Source organism: Diachasmimorpha longicaudata, chromosome 7, assembly GCF_034640455.1.
Source record: "Diachasmimorpha longicaudata isolate KC_UGA_2023 chromosome 7, iyDiaLong2, whole genome shotgun sequence".
In the NCBI taxonomy this organism is placed as follows: domain Eukaryota; kingdom Metazoa; phylum Arthropoda; class Insecta; order Hymenoptera; family Braconidae; genus Diachasmimorpha; species Diachasmimorpha longicaudata.
The window spans coordinates 2,427,597-2,452,298 of NC_087231.1; the positions used below are offsets into that span (position 1 = coordinate 2,427,597).

The following is a 24,702-nucleotide window of genomic DNA, read 5'->3' on the forward strand; positions in this document are numbered from 1 at the left end:
CGATTACGTAGTCAATATCATCCAAGAGATTCTAAATCTGTCTTATTTGGGGGGAAAAATAGGGATAATCGAGATGGAGGGGGTTTAGACGATAAACCATGAGTTTCCTTTCCATTGAATAACAATCGAATCCTCCTAATAGTTGCTTTAATCGACGAATCAACTGGAATTAATCATTGTTGAATTAATTGCGATAGTGAAGTTGGCTTTTAGAGCGCAAATATCGCATCGTTCGTACATGCAAAAAATGACTATAAAACATAGACAAGACTGCCTTGAGACAATAAATAACTCCTCTCGCACTGATTCAGAGATAGTCTAGTGCGTTCATATATTTCAGGATTATTCATAAAAATTTATTTAAAAAACTGGATTTAGCAGGTGTTTGCCTCTAGTGCAACTTCTGCATACGATTAATAGGGGAAAAAGATGATTTTCATAACTCGGAGGATAGTTCGTTCAATCGTACCTCCAATAATTTAAATATCCATTAAAGGTCGATGTCGATGAGGTATCCAAAGAGTTTGATACTTGAGTTTGCTCAAAGAATGTGCAAAGCCGAGAACAGGTGGAGCCACAATGCTGGCAATGCCGTAGTAGTGCTCTTGCTTATCGATACAGATTTCAGCAGTAGCTTCCCGCAATGGTCGGGTAATTTCTCCTGTCGCACGAGCGGAATTCCATTTCCAACATTTTAGGCTCACACGACATTATCACTCGAGACGTTGAAGTGGAGTTGTATCGATAGTATTCTGGGTTACTTCTCACTTCTCTCCCATTCTTCCTACGTTTCTCACAAGCAATTTTTACCATGACACGTAGTGGTAGATTGAGACACGATACGGTAATACGGTGAGTGCAGTGTGTCGGTGTCTCACCAAGTTAATCTACTTGAATGAAAAAGGAATAACAGTTGGTTTGAAGAGTGCAGTTTTACTCGAGGTCATCACCGGTGTCTCGTACATCATATTCATTTGGTGACTGTCATTCATAAATTTTGGAAATAATCTACGGTTGTGTGGAATGTCGCAACGTGAGAGTTTAACGGTGAGTGGGGTGAACCACATGGACTTTACCACATTTTCGCAATATATTGTAATGGGGATGAAATTTTCCTGTATCAAGTTTTTGGCGTTATTATCTCTTAGGTCTGAGCAAAAGGCTAATTGTCTTTTTTTAGTGAAAAAACGTGAGACGCATGACCGAGCTACCTATAAATAAAATCATTGGAGATGAAAAATTCTTTGGCAGTACGTCTTTGGCCTCGAAAAATTGCATCATTTGTTTTTACTCTATTTTCACGATCAAAACAACGAAATACAGTGTACGGGGCTTATCGGATGTCTCGGGTCAACTGTATCGGATGATTATTTTATGTTTGGTAGATAGTCTATTACTATTTTTTATTACGGAGGAAGTCATTTAAACTGGAGTGAACAGATGTATGATTGTACTGTGGGCGTTGACTGTTGAGTTACAATTGACGTATTTTTCTCTCTTAAATATTCCGGGGATTGAGATTCCTTGATGTTTGGTCTTTACGCCTCTTTTTTACGTAGGGTAAATATTTGTTTTTATTCGGTACGTCTAGATTTTTTACGGTTGACCCGGCTGCCACTGCCAGATGTTCAAACACCTGCTTTCGAGAGACTTCTCCTCTCCGGTGTTTGTTCTTGTGTCTGATCATCGCGGCTCAGGAAATAAACTCGGTGACGAAAATGATAATTCAGTGGATTTTTTTTTCACTGACGGAGTCGCTGCGGTTAATCGAAGGATGTTTCGGTTGATTCACCTCACGTCAAGACTTGGATAGTCACTTCGACAGGAATCAATCATTGTTGGCCCACAATGTCACTCTTGATTAACCATTCGTGGCAAATTCAATGACTTCCGCCATGTAATCATCATATTTTACGAGGAACCGAGATGTTTCATCTGTTTGATTGGCGAAATTAGTCGCAATTCCGACAGTACCACGATAAGCTCCAACAGCGACACAAAATTTTTTTAGCTGAATACCCTCCAACCCAATGTATTCCACTTAATACTGAGTAGATGCAATGATTTACGGTTATATTTACTCCGCAATTTTTTTTCCTTCAGCCAAGCCACGATTTTACTGTAATTTCTCTGCAAGGAGGTCCTGAATTGAATTTTGCGCAGCGAAATCCGCCTGAAGCGACTTTAAGGATATTTTCAGTTATAATACACTGAGGGTAATGCACTGGGAAAACATATACTCGAAGTTTTGTACATATTTCAATTGTATATAATGATTCCTCATAGGTTTATATATTTGCTCGTGAACGGCTGTCGTTGACACGTATGTTGATCTCTACTTCTCACCTTAATCGATGTATGCTAGTTTGAAACAGTATTCTACTCTTGCATCTTCATGCGGACACCAAATAATTGTGCTGATAATTATACAGAACGGGTTTAATTATCCGCATCATATCCAATTGCAAGAAAACTACAATGTGATGTGTGGGTGGGTTCTTAATTCTACATTGTACAATTTGTCACATAAATGAAATTTTATAATGTCAAATTCATAGAACATAACATTATATAAATTATATAAATAATTATCATATAAATTATACAATATAAAATTAAATGCGTCTTATCGCTTTAAGGTTAAATAACCCGTACAGTATTCCATATAAAAAAACTACTTTTAGGTTTGAAGGTGTACGAAAGTGCGAGAATGACGTGAAAAAGAATATCTTTTTTTTCATTATCGAGAGACAAATATTCTGTAAATATAACGGTTCTCGCGGTGCCCTCGGCGCTTACCAAATGGACTCAGAAAAATTACATGATGGATTAGTAATTTTTTACAGGCAATGATATAAAAATTAGAGGACGCTTTTGAAAAATTACGTGACTCTATCGTAAAACTTCCTGTAACCATATGGCGCCCTGGGACTGTAGAGAAGATGCGTAATTTTCATTGAATATTCCTCTGCGCGTACGACGAACTTATAACAGCCATGTGACGTCATAAATTGAGTAGTTTGACATTGGTACTGCTACTTAGGTGCAACATGATGATCGTATAGAGTACTATGGAATCTTATCAAATGGGAAAATTTATTCCCACGTGATAAGAAATATTCAATAAAAATTACGTACCTGATAGTCACATTGAATTTGTATCACCAAATATTTCATAAAGTTGAAGAGTGTCTATAAATTTAGTTTCAATATGACGGTCTAATATCCACAATAGGAATGTCATTATTGGCATTTCGCGTGTGACGATAGTATGTGTCACTAAATATTCACACATCCCTATGCAAGAGCTTGTCTAATTAATTGCACTTCGAGCATGTGAATATATAATAATTACAATTGAAATATCTACTACACTTCAGATATATTATCACCACATGTATGTCCCTCGGCATGAGTTTTCACAAAGTAAAGGATAAATTAAAAAATTAATGTATTACCGTCATAAAAATGACAGATGTCATTAGAGGACATTGATAAATCAAAAGCAATGACAATAAGTTGAAGGACCGGATGACACACAGAGGCTATAATCGACATCCCGACATATCTGACCTACCATAAAAAACTAGTACTATCTGAGAAAATTGCACATATTATAACCATATTTTTGAGTGTTCGTATCGCCATATAATTCTAGGGGTTTCTCAGTTCGGCTTATTTATTGATAATCTGGCATACATCTACATTAGTATTCCTCAGGACGCGAATCGTGAATTGCGAAGGGATCTATGTCCTCTGATGTGATTATGAAAACAACAAGTGTTATTAGAAATCAGTGATGATTCAAAGGGGGAGGTGGATATGATTTTTAAATTTGAGTAACCATGATGAATTCCTAACTAAACGTATAATGAGCATGATGAGCAAGCGCTTAAAAATGCGATAGAAAAATAGTTTTTAGAATTGATATCAGTCGCACGACTCGACATTGAAAAGGAGAATCAAATAAGCTTCTCAACATTTCATATGTCTAGAAGGTTACACAGATTTCTAATCTATAATTTTCCGTACAGCCGCAGGCCACTGGCAGATTTATTTGCCAATTTCACAATCACGAAGTATTGGAGATCCCGGAACTCTGAGATAAATGTCCATTAGTATTTTCTATTTTAAAAAATCATCAACTTCGAGATGAATATGTTTCTCTATAAGTTCCAACAACAAGGCGTAAATATCATGTACAAGGTCACTGTCACTTCAAAACCTTTACGATTGGTAGTAAAAAAGCTAATGATCACCTCGGGGAATATTTTTTTCTATATTGAGTTATTTTCTTGAAAAGAACTTGGCTAGAAATTTTTAAAAATAGAGTTATTGCTAGAAAAGTCGTTGGGTACGGGAAGCTGGTAATTGACAGTGTGAAAATTGTCGGCGTATGCAACAATACCCTTCGATGATATCTCCCAGCAGAATAGAATGCTGTTATAACAATATTTTATGACTCTTGTAATGTCATTTATACCCAGGAGATTTCAAATTGCCAATCTATAATGGCGTATGGAGTTCAGACTCCATATGTGTTTGACCGACTCGAATATTTGCATATTTTAGTGTTAGTAATTCTACAATAGCAGAAGCGATACAATCAATCATTGTTATTATTATTCTTTTCATGAGAAACATCATCCAACCCAGACGATATACATACATGTATATTGGTGTTTGCGACCATGACAGCGGTGAATAGTAGTAAACTCGATGGTGTTATATTGAAATTATTATTATCTTATTAATATCAAGATTATTCACCAGCAGAAAAGGTGTCAGAATAGTTACAATTTAAGAAATTTTTGTACAGAACAAAAAAAAACTTCCATCATTCTGAAAAAACGATTCATTATTGAAAAAATCAGGGAAGAGAATGTGAGGTGTCAATTAATCCTTCAAACATGTACATGATCCATATGATCACCGACAATAGCTTCTAGTAGAATAGAACACTGATGTAACAATATTTTATGGCGTTTGTAGCACCACGTGTACATACACGAACTTATTGCGTATACATGTTGCTTTATACTGTCTCGACAAGATAGAGGTTTGACCCCGCGCGTGGATAGAGAGAGGTAAACCGTTTCACGATCGACCCACCTCGGTGTCGCATGTGCCCGGTGAAAGGGTTAAAGGACATGCGATTTAAAGTCAGATAACAGGGAATTTTCCTTGTAATTATACCATGGATAGAACGTTAGAGACAATTTGCTTTCGAGGGTTGTATGAAAACACTGCTCTTGTTACCGAGGGTCTATTACCAATTTCATCATACCAGAATGGGAGCACATGGGCCAAGGTTTTTTCGTTTCCGTGTCACTTATTCCTCCCGTTCCTGCGGGAATTTGATTCAAGGGATATTCCGAGACAGTACCACTCAAAAGCTGGTAGCTATGGGCTCCCAGGAAAATAGTTTATATTATTTCTTTCATTATCTTTCATTCTGATAAATTATTGACTTTTTCTATCCACATATATTATGGATAAAGATAAATATAACTCTTCGAATGGAATAAAAAATTCTTTTATTTTTCTGTTCGAATCAAATGAGAATTTTTTTCTTTTTGAAGTTTATCACTTCATCATGGGTTTGTTTTTTTTAAGAATATAGTAACAATATTTTTTTTATCGAATGAACATATCGAAGTGGGAGATGGATAAGCCCCCTCTCGCCGTTGCATTGCGTGTTAAGTGCTTGGACTTTATTATTTATTATCTCCTAAATGGTGCAGTACACCTAGTTGGAATTTTTGTCATTATCTAGATAAAATGAAAATTATCGGTAACTTCATTCACTACGACTTTCTATTCTTCTTTCCATAAAAATCTGGGAATTTGGCAGTTTACGTCTGATTTCTAGTGCGGAGCACCAGTATTTTTTCATTTGCTATCCAATAAACTGTATATTATAGTTAGATTTGTTCAACAACTAGAAATAATCGGCAACATAATACATTAAAAACTGGGGAAATCAACCTCTCTGCGATCGATGCGAGGAAAGTACATTAATCGCTGCCTGCGATTGACCTCGCCTCATCTCCATTGATTACTCACGGCATTGATTAGTCATTGAATTCCGTGGAATCGATTATAATTGACAGACAGTCATTCGGGTGATTTTATTCAAGTGATTTATTACCCGGTAGTATCAGTACGTAATCGTTAAATGCCGAATGTGTTCGAACGCTCATCACAACGACCAGAGTGACGTGTCCCTCCACATCGTTAAAGAAAAAGTCCATAATGCGTTTCCAAAAATTTAGGTAGAAAATGACCACTCGGGTGTCGCTGAAGTCTCCTAGGCCATTCACTTGATATATCTACGAGTTATAGTTGTTCCCAATGAGCTTTCAGTGTAGAAAAAAATATAGTAATGGTAACATCTGTGTTGTGAGGCCTTCGCTGAAATAAATACCAGTGTAGACTCGATCAGACTCAGTCTGATTGAGACTCTAATTGTCTATTTCCTCGTGGCTAATGCCTACGAGTAATCGGAAAGGTCATTGTCCCTTTATCGTGACTTTTCTTTGAGTTCCACGTGGCATTATTAGGATTTTATGTATTTTATTGGATTGTCTATTTACAACTGTTGCAGTCTGTTGTATCCAAAAAACTGTTTATGATAATTGATTAAACGTTAGATTATCCAAATGATCTTATTTGTGTGAGTATTGTATTTTTTTAACCAAAAAACGTTTTATATATTTTTATCATTACGAAAAATTGTTAAAAATGATCGAACTATTAATTCCATTTAATTTCCTTTATAGTTGGAATACATTCATGCATTTACTCGTATTCAATGAAAATATTAATGCAATGTATGAAACGTTTCATAGTAAAGGGCCTGCATATTTATTTAAAATAAATGTCCGGAAAGATAAACCAATATTTTCCTCTTACGTGGCCATTTGGCTCTATAGACATGAACTCACGATGGGTGTCGTACTGTTTTCCTCGTGATGGCTACTGACGAGTTAACCGTTGAATTTTTAATATGATGTCGCGTCGATCTATGATACTTCATGTTGTACAGTGGCCGCAAATAGTGTCCACACAGGTATAGACTTATTATGCTGGTTGCACATATAACTTGATCTTCAGATCGACAATCTATCGTTTATTGGCTATGTAATTACGGGTGTATCATAAGACAAGCAAACACTCATTTTATAAACTAGGGAGAACAGTTTTCTTTACCTCTTGGTAGGGATAATTGAGAATTTGTGTTTTATTATTGCTGCTGGGTTGGGTGATATTTATTTGATTTTCGTGAAAAATATGTCGCAGTGAATAGTGTATAACAACGTCGTTTATTTCTGTTGCAGATAAATATTACGAGAATTTTATAAAATTTAAACAACATTGGAGCCAATCATGCCTGCCCTCTTTCTGGCGCGTTTGCCAGTACCTAATTTTCGGATTTACACAACTCTCAGTATTGCAATACTCTCGTGCTCGGTTTATTATGCAGCACAAATTGTGAAAGACCCAGCATGGAGAACCAATCACACGAGTATTGTTGTGAGGGATGAAAATTCAACGGATAGTACCAGCCCCACTGATTCGAGATCGTCTGGCGTGCATTTGACGGAGCTACTTGCCTGCATGATTCAGGAGCCCATCTGCTTTTGGGTGAGTCGGCTATGCTAAAAATGCTCACAACTTGTGGAAAGAGATCCTTCTGTAGAATTATTCTTTTTACGATCAGCTTTATTCGCTACGCTTATTATTTGTTGTACGTCAAGCGGAAATTTACATTCCAAAGATATTGACGGATTTTTTTTATTGATAGTCTTAGTCATCTTTATTTTCACTGATTCGGTATACTTGGCAAATGACAACTTTTGTCTATTTACATTCGGTTGTAATATCCCCAAAATGAGATATGTTAGTCACGAGAAATATGCCCCTAACGAGACAGTTATGCGTTACATAATAAACAGCTCAGTCCTTATTTCATGCAACAATTATTTCAAACAGATGTGCAAAAATGATGCCGACATTTCTTCTATAACCAAGGCTTGAAGTTGACACTGCAGAATATGAATAGCATCGCTCAGCAATTTTCTTCTGTCTTCATAACTGAAAAAAAATCTCTCAATCACTGTGATTATTTCCGTAATCCTGCAATTGCCCTCTTAACGGCTAATTCATTCGATAATCTTATTTCTTCATTCTTGCGACACTATCTAAAGGTTGCATTAGACCACGAATTTCTGTCTTCATCTTCGAGTGGGACCAAGTCCATTATGGCAATACAAAACAATATTATTCTCAACTTAATATCAACTCAGTTTAAGGGTGATTAGTTTTATTTATTTTTATTGAATTTAGAGTAATACATTTCTTCAGTAGTTGCTATCGTGAATTCATTGTAAAACATGCCATCGATAGCCAGGGAGTGTAATATAACGTAGGAGACAACCATTGCACGCGAACCTATACATAGATATTTCCAGTCTTCCTTCACAATAGGGGCGTGTTTCCATTCTGGAAAGCAAAACAATGATACGAAGAAAGGACGCAGACTTGCGCCTACATAGTGCCATTGCATAATATCGCCTCAATGCGGAATCGTAGCATTGATGAGCTAATGCTAACCCATTCGTTACCAAACGTTGGAATCCTTATAAACCGCTATCGCTTTAGTTTTGAGGAAAGATTTTTTATGGCGAATGTGACCAGCAACGTCGATTGATAACAGCACATTCATAAGCTGGTATGTCACACATACGGGAATATATTACAGGAAGAAAATGAAAATTGTGAAGCAAGAGGAAAGTTTTTAATATCGCGTTAAACCAAGTCATCCGGAACTGCGACCAATTTTTTGTGGATCCTCCAGCATTGCTGGAGTTTGGCGAACGTGAGACGAATAAGAGGAAATAAGAGTCGAGAGGAAAATAAATAATGGGAAATAGGTCACCTATCTTTTCAAATACCGCGTCGTTGGCCTTTGTGATAAGCCAGAAAATTAGTGCTGTAATCACTGGAATAATGCCTAATACCTTTTTTTTTAAGAAATATTACAATGGGTGATGGTCTTGGGGGCCTGGCGTCATGCCACCGTACACACGAATTTCATTGGAAAATTATGTAAAGATATAGCGTAAAACTGTTTTCGAAATTGAGTTTCTTCGGGTACTTTGTTATTGACTCACGCGATCCTAAGGATAGCAAATAACAGTCCTACATGGACTTCGTCCTTGGTATGGGTGAAGATGCCAGATTATATCGATTCGATCAAATGATCGGATCGTGGAATTTTCCAATGATATTGGTCATTATTTTTATTCTATTATTCCTTGACCTGATTAGAAATCATAAGAAATCGGACGTCGTTGCCTTACGTCGTCGCTTGTTACCAGATCATGTGCCACCGATATCGCTGTCCATTTTCGAACTTTTCTTTTCTTAAATTTAATTTTCATTCCCATCACGCTTCTGGTAAAAAAATACCAAACAAATTTGATAAATTTAAATCGGTTAGTATTACGTTATTTGACCTCTTGACAATCCCGATTCCACCCTAAATCAATCCCGAGTTGGATTGAATCATAACTTTTTTCCTCGTTCTGTATTTCCTGCTCATTGAAAATTCATATTTTTAAAATGGTCTTCTTTCATCAGCGGTAAAAATACACGAGCACCATGCTAACTGGGCCAGTTGACTCAGTTGGCGGTCGACCGCCAGTTCAGGGCGGTTAATCGATAATTTAGTTAGGAATTTATGATTACTTGGTTAATCGACAACGCCGTGTATGCACTTAATATTATTTACTTAACCTGATAATTTACAGTTCCACATTATCAATTAATTCATCGTCAATTGGGATGAGGATTATCAATTGCTTCATAATTTTCAACGGAATTTTGAAAGTTTCATTCGCATGAGTTTAGAGGCCATAAAACGTTGTCATATTATCGAAATTCAATAATTCATTTTCAATGCCAGTACAGACCTTGACCTTTGAATTAAAAAATTCAGAAAATTAACCGTCATTTTTTTTGCTGCTTTAGCCATTGATGAACATGGCGTACTGCGCCCTTATACTCCTGGGGAAAACTATCCAGAAGCTGGTGTTTGGTGAACTCCGGGCTTCGGAGAGACAACATCTGAAGGATAAATTTGGAAATTTTATTTTCTACAAATTTATATTTGTCTTCGGAGTACTCAATGTACAATACGCTGATGAAGTTGTGTTATGGTGGGTCTGGTTCACAGCACTCGGTTTTCTCGGCCTTCTCAGTCAACTGTCCAAGGATCGATTCGTATACGTAAGTAATAGACCACTGTATTTATTATTTTATTGGTACAATTGTCGGCAATTGTCCTTGACAATAAATGGAAAATCCTTTCACTTTTGGCAGTTGTCTTTCAACAAATTGAGCCAATAACTGATTTCATGAGAATGAAAGCTGGGGAAATCATCACCATGAAGGCACTTTCCATTAATGAAGATTCGTAGAAATTTTTAAATAACAGTTTAATTGAAGGGATCGCATATTTCACTTGATTTTCCTTGTATTATTCGCAGTTTATTCACAATACAATGTTGAAATGATGAAACCACGCGATCAACTACCTTCATTCTCATCATCTATGCATATTTAGTCGCTGTGAAAACTTTAAAAGTTCGCAAATCGCCTGAAATGTAAATCTCGAATAAATCAACCCAACTTTGAGTCTCCATGCACTCCCTAGTGTGTGTTCTGATTTTCCCGGCGAGAAACCAGAGGGGAAAAAAGATGAGTTTCAAAGCTCCTCAGAGGCCATTCTAGAAACATTGTGCGCGTTCCCATTTCCTTAGGTGACTCAAGGACTGCCACTTACCTGCAGCTTTTTTTCTCACTCAATCATAAAGTCACTCTATCACCTTTAAAAAAGAAAGAACATCCAACTCACTGAGAGCAATACATGCTAAATTGAGTTGACTATAGAGTTCATCGCCAAAAAAACTCATTAAAAATTGATGACAAATTCTTTTTCCACATCACAGTAAAAAATATGAACCCAGGGCATTGGCAATAAAATTTTCATAATTTTACGCTTCGAACGCCCATAAATTGACATTGATCCGAAAGACTTCAATTTTTTTTTTCATATAAATCGTTTGTAATTCTCACATTGTCCTCCTCCCTTTTTTCTTGCGTAATGAATTCGACAGTCGTGAAATCCTGTTAGGGAAATCTAATAAAGTAACCAGGTTACTGGCGACGAGAGGTACCTTTTTATACCTGTGACGTGTTTTAACACGAACACTGTAGAAATCGACCCCGCTGCGAAAAAAATACATTCAATCCAGGACGGTATTTCCAGTTCTCCACCATCATTTGTTGTGTATTAACGTAATGAGCTATTGGAACCCAGACATTGTATATTTTATATTTGATTGTTTGCGCTTGCAGGGGGGATTCCCCACCAAATTGCACGCAGATGCTGCTAATTACAGAGTAATTTGAGAGAAATATGCGATCAATTTTCAAGTATGAGGAGTACTCAATGGATTACTCCCCAAATTTAAATCTCAGCCAATGGAAGCTGGGATTTGACGTTTGACGACGATGGCTTTTCATCAAGCTCATTTACATTATTAAAAAACAATATTCCTTCTCGAGATTAAGGCGTACATTTGGTCCATCAATACGATTTAATTTCTACTCAATCTACTCACTACCAAGGACTCCGGGCTAACGCCACGGGGCTCTGAAATTTTTTGCCCTCCATTGAATTCAGTGTCACTCTCCTGAAAAATTGCTTTTCAACTACCTGTGAAATATCGTTTTTTTAACAACATAAACAGGTTATGCACGCCAGTCGAGTTGAATCATGGGTTTTATAATGAGGATAATTTTTCAAATGAATTGATTGAATTACGATAATTTTTTTCCATCCTTTGCAGCTATCATTTTCACCAACAACACCAGGCTGGAGTCATGCACGCCTGTTGGGTCTACTCGGTGCAATCCTGGCGCTGTCCTTATTCATGCTGCTACTATCCACTGCAGCAGCCTTCTTTTTCGTGTCCTTCAACACATTTGCGTTTATGGCGGCCGAGGTGAGTTTACCAGTCGACGCATTTTTTTTGTAACACGCATGAATATCCTATTGACTCTCGTGGATAGGAAAATTACGGCACTGACAAGAGTCAACAAACCTAGAATTTTTCGTTCTATTTTTAACCGTATTATTCAACTGTATTAATTCCATTCGCTATTTATAATATATTAGACGAAGGAAAACAATGGGTTATTTTAATCAGACTCGACTACTATCATTATGAATATTTAAGGCACCACTTATCAGGTCAATAAGCGACTTTGAACGTAAGTTTAGCATTTGGTTGTGAAGTAAATGGTCTCAGCTGATGTTTGAAATTGGTTAAATAGATGGGCAAATATTGAGCCTCATGCTCTTACCCGATGAGTGACGATTGTTCAATTATCTAGAAAGTAACGGAAAAAATATATCACAGGCAGGCGATTCATTAGGACATTCAGCATATCTGAATTCAAATATTCTACGACAACACTCGTTGTTTCTTTCAGATTAAAAGTATCGCTGGCATGTCGATGATGGAACGATCGACAAATTTCAGATAAAATCAGAATATAATTCGTCGATAGGGTAACAACGTCAGAGGCTATGATTTACTATTCTGGGGATTTAAATTAGACAACGAAAAAGAATACAGACACTCAATGGGATTGAATTACCACTGTAAATATTTCAGGTAGCTTTAATTAACCTGACATTGAATCACGAGAAATTTTCAGAACTAGTGTCGCCATCAAAATTCCAGAAACCCGTCTGAGGAATCCATAATAAGTGGAAAATTTTTACCAGTTTCTCAAGACACAGCTAATCAGACGTATTTGAGAGTCAAGGTTTTTTGTGCAGTGCTGTTTTATTCCGAAGCCTTCTATTGTCATTATGCCTTTTGAAAGTTAACTCATAAACTTGCGCAATTAGCACTTCCTTATGGACGTGAATTTTTCTTACAACGTAAGATCAACAAATCGATTTTTATTACTGATGTATACGTACCAATGAGAACATATGGAGCTTTCTCCTTTCGTTTTTAATTCACATTATAAACAATGAAAGTCAACATCCTGGTTCGCGTTTTGCATATTATGTTCATCAGTAATCAGCGATTGTTCTACCATGAATTGACTTCTTCGAAATATATTTCCCTGAACTATTTACAATGCACTGAGCTATGTATGCAGTGCCTAAAACGTGAGGTGGCTGACCAGTTTCAAGAGGATGGTAGCTCAAAACAAGTTTGCCTAACGGTGAGGTCTTCCTCATTCGATTAAAATTGAAATATTCACTGAGAACTGCATTCACTTCCATGAATTTTTCACGCCAACATGTATGAATTCCTCGTGTCCATTATTATTCTTCCTTGTTCACCTTTTCACAAATTGCAAATTAATTGTAATAAATTTGTAACTGGTCAGCGGTAACATTGTGTAAATTTTATTGAACTACGATTCAATCAATATCCACGTATTAAAGTAGCTCTACCTAACAGATAATTAAATAATTATTGAAAATTGCTGACGATTTCCGAGAATTCCGAATAGATTGGAGACTGCAATTCTTTTCTCAATTTAATGGCTGTTTCTACTCTACATTAATCACCATAGGGGGGAGTGCAGCCTCGTGATGTTTTTCTCGTAATTGGCGTTGACCGGGTAACCGGAAATATCCGAGGAAAAAATTGACTGTTAAATTTCAAGTGTTGGAAAAATTATATTATTTCTATACTCGTACCTAATTTTTGAAATACCTAGAGAAAATTATGTGGACGAAAGAAATTCGTTTTCCATGTTAAATGAAATTAGCCGTTACGCGACGTGTCCGGAAACTGACTAACACGTCCGGGCAGTACAAAGTGAATTAGGTGACGCCGGTGCCTGAACGATTCAGTGGTGAATCTCCATGGAAGTGACCAACCGCAAGGTTGCATTCGATAAGCGAACTAGTACATGAAAATAATATTTAACACAATTTAGTTGGCGGATTAATTTTTTGATATGTATTAAAAAAATAAAACTTAAAGCTGATCCATTGAAAAAGCTGAACTACTTGAAATGCATTAGGAATTATTGACAATGTTCCCATGCATTTTCAATTACCGCATGTGTCTCACACATAACGATAATTTCCATTAGTATTTTTTTCCGGAAACGATGAAGGAACAATTCAACTCTTCACGCCTGATTGATGCATGATTAACCTCGAGTAATGAGTTCCCATCAGAAAAATATAAACTGCGGGGTCACAAGCTCAAAACGTTTGATGCCTCTTTAAATGAGCGCATCACTCAATTCTGCATCATCAGGTAATTGACTATCGCCATGAAAGGCACGTAAACTTGTAGCGAAAATTAAATTAACGGCTGCGATTGATCTAATGAACAATACTGAAGCCGGTGCGTAATGTGAAAGTGAGTATTTCGAATAATTGAACAACGCGGACAGAATTCATCTACATATAGTCGGTTAACGGCTCCTTTTGAGTGTTGTACGGATTTAAATATCGAATTACCAAGCAGTTACTACTTCTAAGTAATTAACATTTTCAGCGCATCAACCGGCGAATTATGAATTATTACGCGCAGTTTTACCTTAATGTCTTGGCGATCTGATAGGAAGAAAAATGACAAATAATTGTTTTGAGTGAAAGATATGATCCGCTGCGGATAACCGCCTTGGCCCGAAAATTCCGCGGTGCGTTAATCTTTTAAACATGAACACTTCGCGATGAAGTGAGAATTCATTCGCTCAATAAGTAGTTTTTTGTGCCTGACGATGAGACTATAACTAAAAATATCAAAAGATTCGAGTCAGTGAATCAATAATCGGAGAATCGCCGTGAATTAATCCACTGTGGCACGGAGCTGACGAGGAATATCCGTGTGATGAAAGTGGGGAAATCGCCTCGGTTTAATGCGCCATGAGATAATCATAACGAAGCACACATACTTCTATTAAATACGAAAAGTGGGGTAGTGTGTCGTAGCGCCTCACCCTCACACCCTCGGTTGCAATGATTTCAAACAAAACAATATCCTCGTTTTATTTTTCAAGACTTTCCTGATTTGCCCGACAATATTCGTGAAGGACTCATAATATCGACTTTTCTTTACTCCTCTCACCTATTCGTAACTCGTAAACAGATTTTTTAATTGGGCTCATCACAAACGGAAAAGACTGATTCATTAGATTGAAAACAAAAATGATCCATTGCATCGACAATTCAAGGCGATATCAATGCTCCAAATTCTATTTCATCCTCTCACTAAACGATTCGTATATTAGAGACTATTTCCACTTGATAATTCAGTGAAGTATTTCATCAAAATTAACGGAAGTCCATTGGACAATATTGCGCTCCTCTGATTAATTGAAAAATCTCATAGATATCGATTGAACAATAGTGTTGTTGGAACGAACTGGTATTTCATTGGAACATAATTCCGCTTACAGAGTACCGCGATTGGCCTTTCAGAAACAGTTAGCTCTGAACCTGGGAAAGGTCTGGGTCAATAGCCGATACCTCGTACACGGTATCACGGCCCGTTCTACTCTCCCTCTCTCCATAAACAGCCTCACACGTACAAATCTTTCTCACCTTGATGCTAGCTCAGTTCAGCCCATTTACCTTCGACACGATTCTAGAAAGTTGCCATTAGTTAATTTCGCAATTTGCAGATTTACGTATGTGCTTGATTAATGAATATAATTATGAGCCCGAGATGATGATGCAATACGCTGCCTTAACATCATTCTCAACCTCCGCGATGTTGAATCATGATCGAATAATTGATGAGTCTAAATGTTATCTTCAACTGAGTGGAGTCTTAATTGTTTCAGTGTATATTACTGGCTGTTAGAACGATTCATGTGATACTGAGATATGCTATTCACCTTTATGATACGAGATCCTCACCCCGTTCATCGGACAAACGTGGCCCTCTCGCCTACTACACAGAACTGGTGTGTGAATTGACAGTACTTGCTGTTGACTTCCATCATCATATTCATATGCTTCTTTGGAGTAATATTCTACTGAGTATGGCATCCCTGGTTATATGTATGCAGTTGAGGTACCTCTTCCACGAGATTCAGCGCAGAATAACGAAACATAGGAATTATCTGGCTGTATTGAGTCACATGGAACAAAAGTGAGTGGGACTACACTGGAGAGTGATTGTTGGGATTTCTTAAACATTCATTTTCCCTCAATCCTGAGAATTTTAATTGCAATACGGAAATTAATGATGATTTATTACTGAAAAATCACTAACTAATGATTGAAGGAAAAAATGGAAAGTCCCTGGTTTATCAATAATTACGGATTGACGCCTTGCGGAAAATAGAAAACTCCATTTTCATCTACTTTTTCCACAATAACATTAAAATATATCATTTAATATTCTTCTCATATTTTTAGTTACCCAATGGCACTTCCGGAAGAGTTGGCTGAGAATTCCGACAACTGTGCAATATGCTGGGAAAAAATGGAATCAGCGAGGAAATTACCCTGCAGCCATCTCTTTCACAATTCATGCTTGCAATCTTGGCTTGAGCAGGATACCTCCTGCCCAACATGTAGACTAGTACTAAGTATGCAGGCTAATCGGCGTGATAATGCAACTGAGTTGAGACCCGAATTACCAGAATCACAGACGTCTGTCGGTAGAAACGACAATCATTTCTTTCATTTCGATGGATCGCGATATGTCTCCTGGTTGCCGAGTTTCTCAGTGGAAGTTACGCATAATAGACTGAGGGGTGATATTCTGACATTGGCGCATAGTAATTCACAGTTGGACGCCATGACTAGACACGTGAGTAACATCTTTTGCATAAGAAAATCGGATAAGTAATACGTCCGAAAGAATTTCATTGAAAAATCTAGAGAATTCGATGGAATATTCAGGCCATCCATTGTTGCCTTTTGAATTTTTTCTGCTAGATAAAATTTCCTATCGAATCCTGTAGATTTTCTTATTGAATGATTTCATTTTGTAAACATGAATGTCTCCGATCTGTTAAGGTTCAGCAATTGTTCCCACATTACCCAAGAAATGTGGTCCTTGAGGACTTGAGAGTGACAAGATCCGTTGAATTGACCGTAGAGAATATTTTGGATGGACGTTTGTTACTACCTCATCACGTTCTGGGTGAATTGGAAAGTGAGCCAGTGACCCAGGCCCAACAAGTGACGAATCACATAATGCCCACTTCATTGCCTCAAAAACCGTGGAATCCTCAGATAGAGCTACCAGTTGCTGATAACAGTGAAGAATCGTCAACAATTGGTGGTCGTTTTTCAAAATGTTCGACAGAACGCGAACGCATTCTACAGCGTCGTAAGGAGCACATGCTGATGACAGCACGACGAAAGTACGTGGAGAAACAGAGAAAAGTTGAGATTGAAAAGAAACCATCAAATACCCATGCTCTGAGGTCTTAAGACATTTGAGGGACAATTTTAACGCTAAACATGAAGAAAAAAATCACTGACTATTTTGGACATAAGCTTAACATCTTTTTTTCATGGACTAAATGGTCTTCGCTGATATTTTTTGGAATGATAAAATTGATTGAATGCATGAGTAAATTCAGAGTTGCATGTTGTTTTTCGTAGACGAGCGATGTTTCTTCAATTGTTTCCGTTCTATTTCCTATTTTTGAGTAACACATTCATGAAAACTAGAAACAAATAGAAGGGACGAAATAGATGAATCATAGAGAAAAACTTGACATACGCTTCGTTGGGACTTTGAGGCATATCTGAATTCAAATGTCCTGTGACACTGTTCATAATGATTTCTTGAGATTAAAAATAAGATCTCTGGTACATCGACGATTAAACGAGGACAAATTGAAGATAAAATCAGATTATAAGTTGTCGATAAGATGAGAATGAAGGAGGCTGTGTTTTTACGCAATGTTATACTTAAAAGCAAATTTGAAATTTGTAAAACCAGTGCAAAGTCCCCCCAATGGACTACTAGGATATACGATTCCCTTTTTAACAAGAAGAGAAGTGAATACAATGCAGCTATTCAGCATAAGTAAAAATAGTTTTAAAAACTGCAGTTCCAGATGAGTATAAGGATGAGATGAGATGAGACACTGGATCAACCATCACACTAGAATTCACTGATTTGAGAAATGTTTGATACACTTCGTAAAAGCTCAGTATATAACATTGAATTCCTAGGTCCGATTTGACAATAACACCGACTGGCAATTTGCATAATTGCACGAAAAAATGTTTTTTTCTCTGCAATCTAGACTACACCTAGTTTGAATAGTTTTCATACATAAAAACCGTTCCATTATCATGTGCCAAGATCCAATGAAAATTGACCCTCTCTCATTGCAGTGTACAATGACTCGCACTCCATGAGAGCAATATCCTTACACGATATGAGTGTTGTTAGATAAAAGTCGGTGTTTTTAATTGTAATCATCCCTATTATTCACTTAAAAAATACTATCTCTTAATTATCTTGATCGTAGTGTGGATATTTATACATCAGTTATTCATTTTTCAAATAAAGTTTTCGCTAATCTTCAAGACACATCTGAGAATACTGTTGACAAAGGTTTTTTTCAACTTTCAAGGGAATTTTTGAGGAGATTTAGGCTCTGTATCCAGGCAATTGTACTTTAACCGCAACAAAAACCGTAATCGATGAATGAACTATAAAAATTTTGTCAGTGGGGCGTAAAAAATTTTTTTTTATGAATGGACAGACTAAGTATTATTGCAACTAATTGTTTGATATTTATTTAGTGAGAAATACGAAGGCTCAGAATGCAATATGAAATATTTACATCGTTTGCTCGGGCTTTCAGCTTTTTCCTAGATTGCTTTATGTGATATAATCCAAGTTTGCATACACCTCAATGCACATTAAAGTAAACCTCTAACTAAATAAAAGAAATGAAAATAATAAAAATTTAAAGAACGAGAATGTTCGTCTGCTAAGTAAATGTTGAACATAATTTTGCCTTCAAAAAGTGATTATTTTTGAATAAGTGAACTTTTATCGAGGCATTATCATTGCAAGAGATATGAGTACTCGTGAATAATTGAAGGAAACAAGTGAGTGAAATAATCTTTGAATTATGGTAAGAGTGTCGAGCAGTGCTTGGTATTGATCGGTGAAGCAAATATATTTCTTTGGTATTTTCAATGACTGATTTAGAGACATCATGGAATTTTCTATTGAGGGACGTTTTTCATTTGGGTTTAATTTATGCTTACTAACTCGACTCCTCCCCCTCCTCTTGCATATTTCCTTGCTCTTATTGATCAATAACTGGTGCAAACTCGAAAAGATTGTTTTTAAGTAGATCATCCTTTCTTTTGTTCAGTGAAAATTGTTTCACATAGTTTTAATTATAATATTAATGGAATATATTTATTTATTAGGATTATTGAGTGATCACAAGGATACAAGATTAATATTTGTATAAAGCTTATGATGTGTATGACAATGAGGCATGTGTTTATCCTAGCATTTTCCACTGTCACTATTAGGTGTGTCATACATACAAATATATTTAGTCTCTTGCAGATAATTCTACAGATATTTCCTTCAATTTTTGTTCTTTTTTTTTAAATTATTTTTTGCGTTACGAAGTTGGACAATAATCCTTTATGTTCATTATTTCATTCAGTTTTCAACGGTTTGTTATAAGTTTAACTAGCTCAGATATAAAACATGTAAAACGAAAATGACTGGTTAAAATAAAACGTAAGAAAGTGCTCTGTTCACTGTAAATTTAATAAAGAAAACACAGCAGTCAAATGATAATGTAGATCATATTTCATTGCGATTGTATTTCTTATTTAAGTTACATTCTACCTTCGGGTTGTCATTGTAAATATAAAGAGAAGTTATACAGCTTATATTCATTTTTAGTTTAATAAATCAATCCTTGCTATTCTTTGTTTTTCATGTTTACTTTCATACAGATCATTAACATCGACGATCTAGGAAGTTAATCCCTCATTTTTCACATCACAGATTACGAATCATATTAATATCATAATCTCAGGATCGAAAAATTAATACCAACACCTCCAACAAGTGGAAATCTTAATGTAAAATAAATTGAGACACCCAACATAGTTTTAAGCCAGATAATGACTTGACAACTACTACAGCATCACGAAGGCTATCTCCCTATTATTTATTAACCGCTTAAATTTATCTCCCTATTATTTATTAACCGCTGAAATTCACCACAACTAAATGCAGATCTGCACAAATAAAACAGCAGCGGTCCATTGCTGATTAAAAAAAACTCTGATAACAATTTAATTCAGACAGTCTGTTGTTCATGGATTCCAGGGAAAAATCCTCCCTATTAGCTTATTAATGTAAATATGTTATGAATAGGAATCACCATTTATTATAAATAATCAGAACTCACCACCATATGAATTCTCTAGACAAATAACTTTATTTCAATATGAAAAAGACAATGACTTATGGGACTTAATAGAGCATCTTGAAAACATTACATCGTATTCTTTCTTAACCGATGAAATTCATCACCACCAAATGTAGAATAATATGTGCAAAGATGAAATCAGCAAATCCACGTTCAGGACTGATACCATAGAAATGATTTTTATTCTGTGGATTGACTTGCAGTCTCAAGCAAACTGAAACAAGCAAAGAACATTGTGTGTTTCACTCCTCGTTTCAGCTGTGCTGTTTTTTAAATATTAGTCGAGTTAATAACGCTATTGGTGAATAATTTACCTGCCAGGACGAAGCAAGAGACAGCAGAAATAAATCCACTGAGAAAACTGTTGAAGGGAAATGTTCCAACCAGACAGCAATACACAAACTGGATGACACCGGTGAGGAAGATGTACAAGAGGTAGGCATCGATAATTTTGAGCTTTTTCACAGTGTTCTTCGTATACTCTTGCCAGAATTTGTGAACTACAGCGATTACCGACATTTTTATGCTTATTGTAACAGTTATGTTGTGTAAAAATCGTAAGAAACAGTCAATTGACGCGTGGCACCTATAACGACAGTCCACGACAACCCGGCTGATCCATGATCATGAACTACATGACAACAATAGTGGAATGTAGAGTGGTTTGCGATCAATATAACCCCAATCTACTTAGCCGACGGAGGGTGCAAACGGAAAAACTAACTAATCAGAGACCATGGGGGAGATCAGCAGGGCCAGTCCGGGGAGATCAACCACGAAATGTCCTAGCGGTAGCGCCGGAACTAATTTTGCAGGCACGTTTGTTGGTAAGGTACCGACCGTTATGCCTGCAAAACCGGAGCAGAGGGAAAAGTCGGTAACCCGGATAGTGTGGGGTGGGGGAATACAAGGAAATAGGGGAAATTAAACGGCTGGGCAGACGTTCTGAATATCCGAACGGCGTTGAGCGAAGCTTTATCCTCATTAGGGGGGGGGGGAGGGATTAATTTTCAGAAATGCAGCTTAACGCGCATCAGTTCTCGGCGACGGCAAGCGAGGATTCCCAATAGACCCCCACGTTTCAAAAATTCATTTCTCCCTTTCTACTTGAGATGAAGAAATGAAACCAACGTCATTCAATTGGTCATTAAATTGTTCATTAATGACGGTAGTTTTGTTTCTTAATCCGAGTTAAGAAGGGAGGGAATATTTTTGAAAAAGGTAGCTTGACGCACATCAGTTTTCGGCGGCGTCAAGCGAGAATATCAAATAACTCCCCACGATACAAAAATTAATTTCTCCCCCCCTAGTTGTGTGCGGGGTAGTAACCGTAATGATCAACTCAAAGGAAAAATAGAGTCTTTCAGTTTGATCCTTCCCTACGGTTGTAAGTCGCAGGTATACACCTTGGTGCGGCAACACTGTCTCCTGCACTACTACTCACCAAAAGTAATTCCCAAGCAGCGATGTTGTTGGTTATGTAAAGGGAAGAAATAATCTCAATCACATAATTTGATGTTCACAAATAATTAGAAAATCTTTAATTATTAGATTAGATTATTTATTACCTTCACATAAACAAGAACATCGCTGCTGGCGAATTACTTTTGGTGAGTAGTAGTGCAGGAGACAGTGTTGCCGCACCAAGGTGTATACCTGCGACTTATAACCGTAGGGAAGGATCAAACTGCAAGACTCTATTTTTCCTTTGAATTGATCATTACGGTTGCTACCCCGCACACAACTAGAGGGGGAGAAATTAATTTTTGATTCGTGGGGGGTTATTGCGTATTCTCGCTTGCCGCCGCCGAGAACCAACTAATGCGCGTCAAGCTGCATTTTTCAAAATTAATCCCTCCCCTCCTCATTCGGATTAAGAATCGAACCCCTCATCATTAATGAACAATTTAATGAGCAATCGAATGACGTTGGTTTCATCCGTTGATGTCAATTAGAGCAGACAATATCAATTTGTAAATTTTTAAAAATGGATTGCCCGCTCTAATTTTTTAATTTTTAAAAATGAATATTGCCCGCTCTAAGTGAGATCAAGCGATGAAACCAATGGCATTTGATTGCTCATGAAATCTCTGATGACTGACGATGGTTTCGTTTCTTAATCCGAATTACGAGGGGGAGGGATTAATTTTGAAAAATGCAGCTTGACGCGCATTAGTTAGTTCTCGGCGGCGGCAAGCGAGAATACGCAATAACCCCCCACGATTCAAAAATTAATTTCTCCCCCTCTAGTTGTGTGCGGGGTAGCAACCGTAATGATCAATTCAAAGGAAAAATAGAGTCTTCCAGTTTGATCCTTCCCTACGGTTATAAGTCGCAGGTATACACCTTGGTGCGGCAACACTGTCTCCTGCACTACTACTCACTAAAAGTAATTCGCCAGCAGCGATGTTCTTGTTTATGTGAAGGGAATAAATAATCTAATCTAATAATTAAAGATTTTCTAATTATTTGTGAACATCAAATTATGTGATTGAGATTATTTCTTCCCTTTACATAACCAACAACATCGCTGCTTGGGAATTACTTTTGGGGAGTGGTAGTGCAGGAGACAGTGTTGCCGCACCAAGGTGTATACCTGCGACTTACAACCATAGGGAAGGATCAAAGTGGAAGACTCTATTTTTCCTTTGAGTTGATCATTACGGTTACTACCCCGCACACAACTAGGGGGGGTGAAATTAATTTTTGTATCGTGGGAAGTTATTTGATATTCTCGCTTGACGCCGCCTAGAACTGATGCGCGTCAAGCTGCATTTTTGAAAATTAATCCCCTCCCCGTAATTCGGATTAAGAAACGAAACCACCATCATTAATGAAGAATTTAATGAGCAATAGAATGACGTTGGTTTCATTTCTTCATCTCAAGTAGAAGGGGAGAAATGAATTTTTGAATCGTGGGAGTCTATTAGGAATTCTCGCTTGCCGTCGCCGGGAACTGATGCGCGTTAAGTTGCATTTCTAAAAATTAATAATAATTAATCCCTGATAATTAATCCCCCCCCTAATGAGGGAAAAGCTTCGCTCAACGCCGTTCGGATATTCAGAACGCCTGCCCAGCCGTTTAATTTCCCCTATTTCCTTGTATTCCCCCACCCCACACTATCCGGGTTACCGACTTTTCCCTCTGCTCCGGTTTTGCAGGCGTAACGTTCGGTACCTTACCAACAAACGTGCCTGCAAAATTAGTTCCGGCGCTACCGCTAGGACATTTCGTGGTGGGGGGGCTCCGTTCGTACTTGCACAACTCTAAAAATGAACAACTGAACAGAAAATTTTCAAACTGTGAGAGCACCACTGTGCAGGGATTCAACTGTTGAGACAAAAATGTGGTTGTACATGTGGACCCAGCGCCACATGTACAGCTTAGCTTTTTGTCTCGACAGTTGAATCCCTGCACAGTGGTGCTCTCACAGTTTGAAAATTTTCTGTTCAGTTGTTCATTTTTAGAGTTGTGCAAGTACGAACGGAGCCCCCCCTTCGTGGTTGATCTCCTAGGACTGGCCCTGCTGATCTCCCCTATGGTCTCTGCTAACTAATGCACATGATTGTGCATCGTTAGTATATCATTATACATATATTCATTTTGTTTGTAGCCCCGTGGATAATTAATAATCATTATTTTACTTTTGCCCATAATGTTGGCCGGAATCAAAAAAAAAAGATCAACTTTTGAATAGGACTGCAACTAGTTTTGTAGGAAATTGTTTGTAAATCATGAATATAAAATTTTGCTCGTTTGTATATACCCCAATCATCGAATACAATCAAATTAAAATCATGATTACGTCCCATTCCAATGTATTACCAGAGATCATGAAGAATAAGGACCAGGAGAACCGGGGGGGTTCCGTTTGTACTTGTTCAACTGTACAAATGATCAACTGTAGAGAGAATTTTCAAACGGTGAGAGCACCACTGTGCAGGGATTCAAGAAAAAGAGAGAAAAAACTAGGCATAGCCACATCTGTACAGGCGGCGCAGGGTGGGTTAAACAGCGTCGAGAAGGTAGAGATTGATAGTTTTTTCTCTCGACAGTTGAATCCCTGCACAGTGGTGGTCTCACCGTTTGAAAATGGCCGACAACGATCTCAACATTCCATCTCTGGTAGAAGGCGCTTGAAAATATCAAATATTAACTATATAATAGAAAAAAGACTGTTTATTTAAAGT

General features: G+C 37.2%; 2 protein-coding genes across 3 annotated transcripts; one reads left to right on the top strand and one right to left on the bottom strand.

The window, feature by feature from the left end:
- The first annotated feature begins 697 nt into the window (after positions 1–697).
- LOC135164594 (E3 ubiquitin-protein ligase AMFR-like) lies at positions 698–19,998 on the top strand. Of its 2 annotated transcripts, none has more exons than XM_064125079.1 (7): positions 698–1,047; positions 7,341–7,647; positions 10,036–10,293; positions 11,919–12,074; positions 15,904–16,214; positions 16,484–16,880; positions 17,090–19,998. In XM_064125079.1, exons 2-7 carry the CDS (start codon positions 7,390–7,392, stop codon positions 17,507–17,509), a joined length of 1,800 nt encoding a protein of 599 aa, XP_063981149.1. In that variant the 5' UTR covers positions 698–1,047; positions 7,341–7,389; the 3' UTR covers positions 17,510–19,998. The 2 variants fall into 2 exon arrangements, with proteins under 2 accessions (XP_063981149.1, XP_063981150.1); XM_064125080.1 differs by having other exon boundaries at positions 715–852.
- A 499-nt stretch (positions 19,999–20,497) lies between these two features.
- Positions 20,498–21,142, bottom strand: Dad1 (Defender against apoptotic cell death 1). Its single transcript, XM_064125089.1, has 2 exons — positions 20,826–21,142; positions 20,498–20,725 (listed from the first exon to the last, which is right to left on the bottom strand). Exons 1-2 carry the CDS (start codon positions 21,028–21,030, stop codon positions 20,595–20,597), a joined length of 336 nt encoding a protein of 111 aa, XP_063981159.1. The 5' UTR covers positions 21,031–21,142; the 3' UTR covers positions 20,498–20,594.
- Positions 21,143–24,702: the final 3,560 nt, after the last annotated feature.

Coding starts and splice junctions, on each gene's coding strand:
- LOC135164594 (XM_064125079.1), top strand. CDS start 7,390: ATGCCTGCCCTCTTTCTGGCGCGTTTGCCAGTACCTAATTTTCGGATT. Junction 7,648..10,035: donor AGGAGCCCATCTGCTTTTGG/GTGAGTCGGCTA, acceptor TTGCTGCTTTAG/CCATTGATGAACATGGCGTA. Junction 16,881..17,089: donor TGGACGCCATGACTAGACAC/GTGAGTAACATC, acceptor CGATCTGTTAAG/GTTCAGCAATTGTTCCCACA.
- Dad1 (XM_064125089.1), bottom strand. CDS start 21,030: ATGTCGGTAATCGCTGTAGTTCACAAATTCTGGCAAGAGTATACGAAG. Junction 20,726..20,825: donor CTCTTGCTTCGTCCTGGCAG/GTAAATTATTCA, acceptor TGCTTGTTTCAG/TTTGCTTGAGACTGCAAGTC.